Genomic DNA, 13,777 nt, shown 5'->3' with positions numbered 1-13,777 from the left:
TATTGTTAAATAGCAAGAAAACTAAATTCATTAAATTTACCGTACCAAATGTCAAAAATGTAAATGCAAATGTTTTGTTAAACGGAGAGGTGAAAGAACCGGTGGAATCTGCTATATTTCTTGGCATAACTCTAGATTCCAAATTACAATGGAGCCCCCATATTGAAGAATTGGCGAACAGACTTAGTTCTGCAGCATACGCGGTTAAAAAAATTAGACAATTAACTGACATAGATACGGCGCGACTAGTATACTTTAGTTATTTCCATAGTATTATGTCCTATGGTATATTGCTATGGGGCAACGCTGCTGATATTAATACAATATTTGTGCTGCAGAAGAGGGCTATTCGCGCTATTTATAACCTAGGTCCTAGAGGATCATTGAGAGCAAAATTCAAAGAAATTAACATCTTGACTGTTGCTTCTCAATATATTCTTGATAATGTAATGTATGTTCATAGGCACATAAGTGAATTTGCCAGAAACTGTCATAACCATAATGTTAACACCAGGAACAGACATAAACTGATGATGCCTACTACTCGGCTTAGTCGAGTTAGTAAGTCTTTTGTGGGGCGATGTATATGCTTTTATAACAAGATCCCAGAAAATGTTCAAAACAAAGGTGTTACATTCAAAAGAATTGTTAAAAAAACATTTGTGTGGTAAAGGTTACTATAACATAAATGACTTTCTTAATGATACCACAGATTGGGAATGGAGCGACCGCCCTCAGGCTATTAAATAATAAGTTTAATTGTACAATGTTACTTTGTAAATGTTACTTTAATTGTAAAACACATTTTTGATGAAAAAAAAAGCCCGCTGAGTTTGTTGCGCCCATTCTTCTCAGGCCTGAGGCATTCACTTTGGAATGGGTGGTAGTTTTTTTTTGACTTTCAATAAGTGATTTCACATCCTATTTTGAATAAAAATATTTGAATTTGAATTTATATATACCTACACTGTACCCGTTCAATACAGATAATGATAAAAATTAATTGCTGCATCAAAATGTCATCAAAATACAAATTTAAATAAATGACGCATATATTTACCACTTTAATTTTATTTTATACTAGCTGATGCCCGCAACTTAGTTCGCGTTTGTAAATTGTTTTTAACAATAATAAGCAAGTTTTGAATTGAAGATTATCTCATGTCCTATTTGAGTTCCGGTTCCCGTTTTCGCTCCCGTTCCCAACATATTATTATATGAATCTTATTTCGAGGAAGATTGCTATGACAAACTAACGGCTGTTCCCAATATTCAGTGTATCTCTTACTTGAAATAAAAATCGTAACTATCGTTGACTTTTCTGTTCCAATAAACTTATCGACAGTAATTCACCTTATCCGTACACGCTGTCTATCAATGGGACGACGTATAGCTTACCAGCGATAGAAATTTGTATGGAAATTTCAATTCACGCGTCCCAATATAAGGCGATAAGAATGGCTTATCGGGTATTTTGGGACAGCTTCAGATTATTGACTGCTAATAACTGACAGTAGAAGGTAGTAATTTATCTCAATCTGTATAGCCGAGTGGTTAGCGATCCTACCTACTAAGCTAGAGGTCCCGGGTTCGAATCCCGGTAGGTGCAAGCATTTATATGATGAATATAGATGTTTGTTTCCGAGTCATGCATGTTTAAATGTATTTATGTATGTTTCTATGAATATATGTATTTTTAAGTAAGTATATTGTATTAAATATATCATTGTCTTGTAACCCATAACACAGGCTATATATGCTTAACTTGGGGCAAGATAATTTGTGTGAAAAGTGTGTCAATATTATTATTATTATTATCTGTAGATAGTATACTGGGAACGGCCGTTAATCTACTTGGTATACGGCACATGGTATATGGACTCGTACGCTCGTTTATCCTCATAACTCCATAAAAAAGAATATGTTGGTGCTTCTTTAATAAAATAAACATGCTTCCGTCACGGACGAGTAAAATAAGTCTAGAAAATTATTTGTTTATGTATCCGTATTAAATTAAAGCTATTTTACATATTATACTAAGTCTTTTTATTATATCACTTTCAAACTAAAATATTTTTCATTACGACACTTTACTGAACTTTAATAAATAAAAAACCGCTATTAAAGAGTTGGCATGCTAAAGTTAATAGAGGCACAACCGCGGGGCATAACAATATTGTCACTTTGTTTGAACATGGAAACCAGCTGATCAAATTACTTTCAACATACGTTTATTATTACAACCGCGGTGCGGTTACACACCAGGGCCGCTATTTCCTGCTCGTCGATATTATACGTACGCGACATTTCTGTTTTCTAATGCGGAATGATTAATTTGTAGGTTTGAATTAATGTCACGTATTGCTTGTTATAGTGGAGGACTTGTCATTGATTTCAAACGCAATTATAGACTCACACGCACAGAGAAATAATCTTACATTTTTGATTGGTACAAAGTATAATTTAAGTTATAGTCAGGGCTACAATTAGATACTATTTTTTGTTTTGTATAAGTAGTCTCTTTTCACCAAAGTTACAGACATAGTCCAAATGATAGCAAAACTGAAGTGGCAGTGGGCAGGGCACATAGTTCGACGGACAGATGGCCATTGGGGCAGTAAAGTCCTCGAAGCGTAAGACGCAGTGTTTGTAGGCTCCCCACAAGATGGATCGACGATCTTGTCATGTTCGCCGGAATACGTTGGATGAGGGCAGCGGAGGACTGATCAACGTGGAAATCTTTTGGGGAGGCCTTTGTCCAGCAGTGGGCTTCTTCCGGCTAATGATGATGATGGTCTCTTTTCAGAATTTGGCGAGTCAACATCTCCTGGAGATGCTTCGCATAGAGGTGACACACGTGTCGAATTGGTGAAAGATTAAATTTAGCGGAAATATCACTCAAGAAATTCTCATTACATTTCGATGATTATGGATATTCGGAAGATGATGCCTTATTAAATAATATTTCTTATACGGTATAAATTTCATGTGTGCACACAAAGAAGACGAGTGGTACGAGTAATTCATAAGATAGTAAGTAAGACACCTCAACGTGTAAGAAGATATGGTTTCACAATAAGGTTTTCGTCTTCTCGACCTACCTTCCTACTGCTTTAGGAGGCAACCTTTTCAGGGGTGTATGAGATGGATATGATTTTGACTCTCATGCTATGAATCATATTCAAGCAGCGGGCTTCGATTCAATACTTTCGTCGGTATTGTATTTTTGTCATTGGTAGTCTGTTTTTATTGGATACGTTTTGCCGCTTTGATCGTTCTGACAACTTGTAGTTTCCATATATTTTTTATTTTTAAGCACAAACAATAGTTACAGATTTATTACACTTGGCTTAGCCTGCAAGGTTTGCGAAATCAACACTCAAAAACTACTCTCATATTGTGATTATTGTGATTATAACTATAGTACAATCGGTTCAAAGAGCAATTTTGAATAATCGATAAATTTTTACCACCACCCTTTAAATATCTTCTCAATTTAAAACAATATATAATATAACCAAATAAACAAAATGTCAAAACTCGACAAGCTATAATCAATAAGGCTGAGTTGCACCAACTAACTATAGCAATAACAAACATTTTAAAGTACAGGTTAAGCAAAAAATGAGTTGCACCATTTGACAATTTTTATATGGCGTCATAAATTTATCCGTAACCATCCAATATTCTATTCTCTCTCTCCAATATCTATATCCGGTTAAAGCTATTGTGAAAGTTAAAAGATAAATAGTGACCTGTCAAAAGTTTCAAACAAATATTCTATATTGACTTGATATTTCACTTCTTAACCTCAACTATGTCAAGGAATACAATGGTGCAAGACATTCCGCAGTCTATGTTAAAATCAGCGTTAAATTTGACTTAAACCTTATCAGTAACAGCTAATAAGATGCAACCAAGTCTAAGTAAATTTTGGCGTGGTGCCCATTACACACTAAACTAGTTGATTTGAAAGTGGTTATAATAATAATTATAACGTGTTTATCTAGTTCGTAAGCCTTTTTTAAATGTGGAATAATATTTCATTTATTTGTTTTATGGTTTGTTTCCCTGCAACTATTTGACTACAGGTACAGGCTGTTATGTTTTATAATTTTAGTGTGAGTTTTATAATTTTTAGTCTAGTACAAATATTGATTTTACAATAGGTACAATGTTTTATTACTTAGTTTATTATTCATTATGTTTGAATTTTTAAACTCTTCTCACTATTCAAGTATTGGTTTATGTGCCATAATATTGTACAGTATATCAGAAAATATGACGAGGTGAATAAGATGAACCTCATGGTAACACCTGCCTCTTACAAGACAGCCGATGCAGCACAGTATTCTTGAAAAATCTAAAAATATCAGCAATCGCATTTGCGTTTGTCACTTAAGACATAATTTTAGGATGCTAAAACTCGCAAGTCTAGTAATTTCATAATAATGATCGCATACTACATTTTAATGGAATCCTGTACAACGAAGTATACTACTGGTGAGTATATGAGTGATATTTAAAGAGGGTGCAAAATAGCGAGAATACTAGGAGAGTTTCTTGCACTGGTTTTGTTACAGAGCGTTATTGCATCCGAAGCTTTGGTAAAGATTAAATGAGATCAAATAGAATTAAAAAATAAATAACATTTTGTGAATCACTATTTTTAGTTAGCTACTCCTTTCTCTCGACTCTATATCGAGTTTAAACCTTGTTAATACATTTCTTGTTAAAAATCAAGAAATCTGTATATTCATACTTAATTTGTGTTTATCTATATATATATAAGAGACTAGCTGACCCAGCAAACGTTGTATTGCCATCACAGTCAACAACTGTAGTTAATCTACCAACTATAGGTAGCTAAAATTAAGTTTGTTTTTTACCTCCTGAGAAAGTTAGAAAGATACAAAGATTCTAATTAGTTATTCATTTTAAACTATTTTTTCAATTTGGTTTCTGAACTACGGGGGACACATGAAAGGAAAAGCAAAATTGTTATTTTTATTTAATTCCGAAAATTTTCATATTTATTCACCTTTTAAACCTTCTCTGGACTTCCATAAATAATTCAAGACCAAAATTAGCCAAATCGGTCCAGCCATTCTGGAGTTTTAGCGAGACTAACGAACAGCAATTCATTTTTATATATATAGGTTTCCACATATATAGTCACTCATCGCGATATCCCTGAAACCATTAGAGCTAAAGACTTGAAATTTGGTAAGAATATTCTTTTCACCGAGTAGAGGTCAGCTAAGAACGGATTTTCCAAAATTCCATCCGCAAGACCTTTTTTTTTATTATGAACAGAACAACGTCTGTTGGGTCAGCTAGTATCTAATATTTTTAATAGAACAGGTGGACATACTAACTTAATTAAATGTTAAATTAATTAACAGGCTTGATTCCGTTGAGACCTTTTATGTAATCTAATCAACACAACACGCTCCTTGTTTGACAGAACAGTAATTAATACATTAAAAGCTTGTGTATTAAATAATATTACAAATGCTAGGAGGATTTAAGCCAAGTAAATTATACGGCTTTTCAATTTCTAAGTCTTCTATAAGTCTGTCTTCAAATAAAAATATCCATTCCTAATTACACTTTAATGGATAAATAAATTCATGGATAAAAGCTATAAACCTTGTTATACTAATTTCTAGATCAAACATAAGATGTGAATAAATCGAAAAAACTTTATTGATGAACATGATTGTATTGCTGGATATTTATTCAAACAAAACAAATCTTATAACTATATGTACAATACTATGATTACATTAAATTATAACTATTATTACGTGGAATCGTACCAAGAATACTGACAGCATTTTCACGTCAGATAGCTGGGCAGATACGTTGACCGAATTGGGTTGCTAGTAGCCTTATTGAGGCGAGAATATAGTACTTTGTACATTTTTCGCGCCTCAGGGCCCCACGAGCCAAGTGTCTCGACACTAAACAGCACAAAGATAGTAGACTCACTGAGACCGACATATTTCCGACCTTTGCTGTCTTCGGCAGTCGAAGCAGCAGCCCCAGCACCAACTGACGTAACTTGGACATGAGAAAGAGCCAGAGTGTCGACGCAAGTCGCGTCCCGCACCAGCGCCCTTCCCCGTGCCCACGCCACCATGATTAGTATTTAATTAACTAAACATTATTAATACTTGCTAACGGAAAACAATTATTTTGACAGAACCTGCGCACAAACCGCTAGGTAATAGCAGTGCTACGCTATACGTAATCGTATCGGTGAATTTTAGTACAAAATTTGTTCAAATACAATTTTACACTTTTAATTCCCTTCTCATCAGAATTATAATAACCATGAAGACGCCAGATATTACTGTGATAATTTATTTATATAATATTCGGAAAACTATATTGATATATTATAATATTCAATAATTGAAGATATATTTAACTATAAAACATTAACAGTTTTCGCATATAAATATTAAAAAGGTATTGCTTTATATACTAATTATTTGTATTTTTCTGAATAGGTAACCTAGAAAGTATAGTCAAATTAAGCACTCTTTTTGTTAATTTGTTATACTTTAACACGAGATATTGCAAAATATTTTATAGCATAAATTTAAGTATAAACTTACTTCAAATCCCGGTAAACAGTCTTCCTCCATATATAAATCCATTGATATCGGTTGCCACTAAGCAAATACACAGCCAAAATTGCAACGATACACAACAGTATTGGGTAATGTCGAACGGCCAATGACAGAAAACTGCACACAATAGCTATTGATGTCAGAATAAGTATTTTTAGTCGCTCGGCTCGTTCGAACGGAACTTCTGTCTTTCCTTCCATCCTGGTACTTTACTTTACACTGCGCATGTTTTGAAATCAATCTGTAAATTAAAAAAAATGTATCAGTTTAATAAAAAGGCGAATACGATAAATATAATTTTCCTAATAATGACTTTGAATCAAAATTATTAATACCATAGCAAAACCTACAAGCACGCTATCCAAACTTTATTCATGCATTACATTTTTACACTGAATAGAGTAAAAGATCATGGAAATAATATTATATCCAGTTTAATTGCTGAGTAAGGGATAAAAATATTACCTACTATCAGCAAGTTTGGACCGAAAATTGGGGCAATGAGCTGACTACCAGTGGGAGGATTTTTAAATAACTCGTGCCAATAAAGAACAACAATAACGAATCTAAAATGACGGCTATCGTTCGCTTCCTCTTGCACATGTAATATCACCTATCTGCTATACTTGCCTATCCCTATTTTACTGTCAGACGGACTTGTATCTTCGCAATTTTAGATTCGTTTCATTATTAGCATGATTTACAATATACCGGCTAGAGGCATATTTTTCTGATGTGAATCATTTCTGTGCTTCAGTTTAATGGGCGCCATAGCTAGTGAGATTACTGGGCAAATGAGACTTAACATCATATGTCACAAGGTGACGAGCGCAATCGTAGTGCCGCTGAGAAATTTGTGTTTTTCAAGAATCTAAGTGGCGCTGTATTTTAAACTACCGTCCGATGAAATCGTCATCATTTATTGTCTTGATTAGAATCACTTTTCTAAAAAAACAACTTTTGATACGTCATCTGGCATCATCAGAATAACTTCGGACTCAGAAACCTATTTCTTTCAAAAGGGTATAAAATATAACATTTGTAATCTTGCTATCTAAAGCAATAGAGAAGGCCTGGTACGTAGCATGGATTTAGGGTAGGCCATTAATTATAACTGGCACATGGCGCTTCTCCCAAAACTTCCATTATTTGGGCTTCCCGACTGTCTATGCAAGTGGACTAACAGCTTCCTCATTGGGCACAGCATACAAGTTGTTGTCAATGGTAGTTATGGCCTCGGGATTGAGACTCCAAGCCCATGAACGCTGAAGTCCCCAAGTCTGTGTGCTGTGCTAGACTGTATCTTCTGCATATTCGTCAATGATATGTTGGACGCCTCAAACAATCATTGCTATACATCATAAGTAGCGTATAAATTTTTACTTATAACACTATTACAATATTATATTTTGTTCTTACTAGCTTAAGTTTATTAATGGCCTTAGTATTAAACAATGCAATACCCAATTATTTATACTTAGGCAAGTTCCTGCTGAATGGAGTTTGTTCCTCCCCAATGAGATCTTTGCTTATTCACTTAATATTTATAAACTAGCAAGTTTTACCATTATTTTTATTAAAACACCAATAATACGAATATTATTAACCAAACATAAAAAACGCCGTCGACCCGTGTATCAATGTTTTATTGTTTTTCAAATTAATACGAGTATGTATGTTCCGTGAGAGTTGAACCAAGCATGCAAGATTTTATGAAGTTACGTCACTCGAACGGTTAGCTCAGTTGGCAGAGCGCTGGCACGGAAAGCCAGAGGTCGTGGGTTCGAGTCCCGCATCGTTCATAAAATTTTGTTTCCAAATTTTATTTGTGTATCAATCCTAGAAGTGAGGGTTATCACTTTAAAAACATAACAAATTGTTCATATGTATTCGACGTTTTATATGTCCGGAAAGACTCATGTCATTCCTCTGGTGTTACAAGAGAGGTAGGCCGCGGTGATGACACAGGTACCATCATAATAATAATAATAAAAATAAAAAATAAAAAAGCCTCATATTTCATACTAAATTAAATAATTTGTACATATTCCATAAATATTAACATATTATATACAAAATAAATTTATTTCTATAACTTTTAATTTAAAAATAAATTTTTATATTAAGAACCCCTCGATCTCAAAGGTGAAGGCCTCCTCTAGAGGTACCATCATACGTATACTTATTAGTGCCTACTCTTGCATACATAAATAAAATTTACTTATTTAATAAATAGACAATGAATAAGTAGTTATTAATTATTGAACTATGCAACTATTTACTCAGTTGGACATTGGAGTCTTTGTTTGAGGCACTTTCACGCCTAAACCACTGATCGTATCGACATGAAACTACCACCATTCGATGCGAAATTTAATTACAAATGCGAATACTTATTTTTTTATTGTTTAATTTATTTCCTTTTACAATTCGCCCAGCGAGTCGAGCGGGAACGGCTAGTAATAATATAAAAAAAAGTCGTCCGCCGCGTCTGTCTGTAAAAAGTCTGTTAAAATCTAAAACTACTGCACTGATTGCCACCAATGGATAGCGTGATTCTCGAGGAAGGTTTTGGTATATAAATTGTTTAGTTTTTGTATATGTTTTGTATACATTAACGATATTTGTTAGGGAGTTGTCGGAAAAAATAAGTCATCTGGAAGCTTTTCAAGAAAACCCGTTGAGATATAGCAAAATGATGTATAGTGGAATTGCTGTTTACACAAATACAATATTAATCCTTATCAGTTTATTACTACATATTTTAAAATCATTAATTGCCGATGGCTTTAGAATACATTATTCCCGAATACATAAATACCTGTAGGATAAAATATATTTTTTTAAATCCCTGCAATATAAGACAAATACCCGCATTTTGCAATTGCCAATATTAACTAATTGATCAATTATAATTTATTCAGTAATAATAATCATAAATGAATTGAAATAATTACATACTAATAAAAAAGACGCATATAAGTAAACATCTCAAAAACAACCAGGCTATGTATTAATCTGAGAAATAAAGTATCGTTTAATAGTATTTTATAATTTGATGATAGTCATATTAAAATAGCTATCTGAACTAATATTAAACTGTAAGTATAAACATGCATAATGTAACTTATAAATAGATACATACGCGAATCTAATTAGCCACTTCAATGCCGATATTAATTAATGAACACAAGGAATGCAATAAACATAGATTATTTAATCGCTTAACACTTAACAACGATACTACACCCGGATCATGCAAACGCAGACTGCTCAAACTAAGATGCAAGGACCTAGCCGGGCTCATTGTGCAGCGACAAATTGGCTAGTGTTGGGACAACAGCTAACCGTTTTAATAAAATTAAATAAACATTTTTTTTATGATAATTGGGATCTAGACGAGCAAGACGTTCAACTAATGGTAATTGATACGCCATGCACATTACAATTCAGTGCCGGTCAGGATTCTTGAAACTCCTAAAAATTCTGGGCGGCACTACAATTGCGCTCGTCACCTTCAGACATAAGAAGTTGAGTCTCATTTGCCCAGTAATTTCACTAAGCGCCCTTCAGACCGAAACAGAGTAATGTTTACACATTACTGCTTCACGGCAGATTTAGGCGCCGTTGTTGTACCCATATTCTAGCCGGCAGCCTGTGCAAAGAAGCCTGGTTAAGGTTCTGTGTTGTGAGAAGTATTATTCTCATGTCATTTATAATGTATTTACCTGTTTATTAACTGGGACACGAATGAACTTAGTCGGTAAAATTTATTTTAAAAAAAATATATCGTATCGTGTTTGTTTTTTATAATTGTGTCTTTCAATATTATACATAATGAATAATTACGTCGATTTTTTTTAGTATCTCCTTTGATTTATTATGCGAGTTAAAATTATTATTATTTAATATAGTCTTGGATTATTTAGTTTTACTAACGTTTGTCGTTTTTTTATATAAATTTACATAATATTTAGGGAAACAATATTCCTAGCACTACGAAATGCAGTAAAAATTCTATATTACTCGAATCAAAGACATGTATGCTGATTTTAAATGTGATGTGCTCAATATCAATAGCTAATTAATTAATCGATAGCTTGGGATTCAGAAATACTTACTTTAACTTAAATTAAAATAAAATAAATGAGATAGCATGAAAGGTAAAATATAATATATGAAATTTATAATCATAAAGGTAAAACTTATAAAAATTTGGTATCGATAGTATAAGATCACAATTAAATATAACAATATGATTTTTATAATATATTTTTTCTTTGCATTTCGTTATAATTATCCGTTTAAATGTTCAAAGTCGTAGCGGTTTCGTATATTATATTAAACTATCGATAATTTTAATAAGCAATACACATCATTACAGACAGTTTAACAACCCACATGATCCATTTCACAGTTTTTAGCGCTCAAGCGTTACTTAAGCTATTTATGATATTATGAACTCTAACATCTTGTTAGTAAGTGTGAGTAAGGTTACTTTTACAGTAAAAATATATAACTGAGAATACTTAACTAACTAACTATGAAACTTGGAGGAAAGTCGTAAAAGAAGTCATGCCCTCAATTTGTAAAAAACCAATATGCAGTATATTTAGTTTTTAAATTTTCTTGAATTTTTGACGGAAATCGAATGATTATTCAAAAAAAAATTACATCCTGTATTAGTGAACCAGTGGACTCTGTAGCTGAAAATCTTAATATCAATCGAGGGCTTGACTCCTTTCGCGACTTTCTTTTCGTCTCGTAGCTTCCGACTTGGCCATCACCGCCCTTCTCAAAAAACCACCATATATAAATCTACCAAAACCCCATCGTAATCCCTTGATCCTCACAGCAGCATACCTCAAACTTGAATTCACACCTGTGTGTGTGAATGAGTAAATTTAATTTAAACCGTAGCCCGCAAACCATAATTATTTGAACGAAATTCCTTATAAACGCGGTATTGGTATTTCGATAAGATATCGAAAATTAAAATAGGGACACCTAAAGAAAACCCAGGGACATTTTTTTTCTGATGTTTCAAGAGATTATTTTTGATATATATCTGACGTTTCTAATTAAATATTTAACTGAATAGCGGTCTCATAGCGTTTATCGACAATCATTAGAAATATTATACATCACTATGCGAGGTTATCATTAATTATAAATGTTTATAGCCCCTGAACGGCAAAATACTGACCAGTATTTACAACTCTATACAGTTAGTAATAAAGTTTAGTTCATCTTAATTGGATAAAAAACATAGTTAAAATAAACAGTGATAACGGAGACACTTTCGTGTCAGTGCGTAAATAATTATTATTGTACTTATATCACCTTTAGTACCTATATCAGAATCTTTTTTTACCTACTTTACTACAAATGGAGCAGCTTGCTCAAAATGTTTGCTAAAAAGATATCCTAATCAATGATGAAAAATTTCACAGTTAAAGAACACTTCTACTGTATGATGGAATGGATGCGCTCGATTAAAAATAGTAATGTAAAAAATAATTATAGCATGGTAAAATATAAAAAAAATACGCTTAAAAAACCGACTTCAAAAACTGAAAAGTATAAAATAACTTAATAAAGACTTTATTTAGAACACCTCCTAGAATACCCAAAATACTACCTATCGATAGGGTTGAACTCAGGGAAAGCTTAAAGTTTGCAATGACATGAATAAAAAGATACAGCTAGAAATCCACTGTTAATTATAGGTCACTGGTAAGACTGATTATTTTCATGAATCTTATTATATATATTTTGGAATGAGCTGACGTATCTCAAGTGGATGAAGAATCAATTGGTCATCCCAAAGAAGATGGTAATAATAAAAGTAATGCATTCAAAGAGCATCTGTTACGAGGTTTCATCTACATGATTACAGAATCTACACGCTCTGCAATTTCCGAAGTGTTTGTTTAATCTGCAGTGCCCGTTAGCGTCCTGTCTAGGATGCGTAAGTTTTCCTACTGAGCCCTTCTGCTTGGATTAGAGTTTTGGATTGGGTTAAACCCGAAGTGTTGCCCCAGAATTTACTCTCTTGTTAACATGAGCTGTCTTCGCATGAAATTCTGTAGTTACCACAAACTTTGGATACTATCGTAATAGACAAACACTCTCCTCATTACGGCGAAACTAAATTTAAACCCTAATAATAGTCTTCTAACTTAAAGCATTGCTAATTCTCACTCTGTCTTCTTCTATTGACCTAAGTCAGCATGAGAAAAAACCCTCCTAAGCGGCTGTTTAAAGTTAGCGGACCATTATGAATAAGGGGGAAAATGTTTGTATGCGCAAGTTATACAGATGTGTTTGTGAGTTAGTGTAGTGTGTAGTATTTTGCTTTTGGTCAATCCGTATGACAAATATTGATAAACGGCGTCATATTCACGTATACAATATTTTATTATCTAACAAATTTTTTCTTAGGTGATTATAATCTAAATAAAGAAAATAGAATATTTACTGCGTATATAAAATATATTCTTTAATATTTTAATGCATATATTGTACTTAAATAAACATCGCGAAAGTAGAATTGACGAATTAAATACTGATTTATCTGTGAAATGTTTCTTTAGTTGGATCGTTGCTATATGTAACACTACCCCTTTATTTTTATAAATGAATGTCCGTTAAAATATAGAACAATAACGATAAAAACACTAAAATTAAAACGCGGTCCAATTAGAGAGGAGAGTAATGGACACCAAATTGATTCGAAACGGTTTCATGGGTCTTCATCTATTCCGTCTCTTTCTCACACCTAGGTTTTTTATGTAAGGATAGTTATATCGCTTTCACACAGGGTTCGTCTATTACGGTAGTTAGTATACCTACCGTACAGTTTAAGGTAGTGACAAAGGTAAGATAAAGACATTAAGAGTCCTTGGGACACCTCAGAAGGATTCAGGGCACCAATTCTTGCAAGTTCGTAAGAGCTTGTAACTTTTAACAAACTTGTAACACCCAAAGTATTCAGTATATAATAATACCTAAAAACATCTTGACTCCTGGTTATAATCACAAGATTATGAAGAAACAGAGAAACTCGTGGAAGAAGAAGAAGAAGAAGAAGAAGAACTCACACACTCATTCTCCCAAAACTAAACACATAAATT

General features: G+C 33.1%; 1 protein-coding gene across 1 annotated transcript in view; it reads right to left on the bottom strand.

The window, feature by feature from the left end:
• The window catches only part of LOC126967633 (long-chain fatty acid transport protein 1), a 45,984-nt gene extending 36,074 nt beyond the window's left edge, over nucleotides 1-9,910 (bottom strand). The window contains exons 1-2 of the mRNA XM_050812200.1: nucleotides 9,787-9,910; nucleotides 6,627-6,882 (exon numbers count right to left, since the gene is read on the bottom strand). Of these exons, the coding sequence (XP_050668157.1) occupies nucleotides 6,627-6,841 (215 nt within the window). The 5' untranslated portion in view covers nucleotides 6,842-6,882; nucleotides 9,787-9,910. The remainder of the gene's footprint in view (nucleotides 1-6,626; nucleotides 6,883-9,786) is intronic.
• Nucleotides 9,911-13,777: the final 3,867 nt, after the last annotated feature.

This window comes from Leptidea sinapis, chromosome 13 (genome assembly GCF_905404315.1).
Source record: "Leptidea sinapis chromosome 13, ilLepSina1.1, whole genome shotgun sequence".
Classification (NCBI taxonomy): Eukaryota; Metazoa; Arthropoda; class Insecta; order Lepidoptera; family Pieridae; genus Leptidea; species Leptidea sinapis.
The sequence above is the reverse complement of the archived record's forward strand: the minus strand, read 5'-3'. Positions and strand labels throughout refer to the sequence as shown.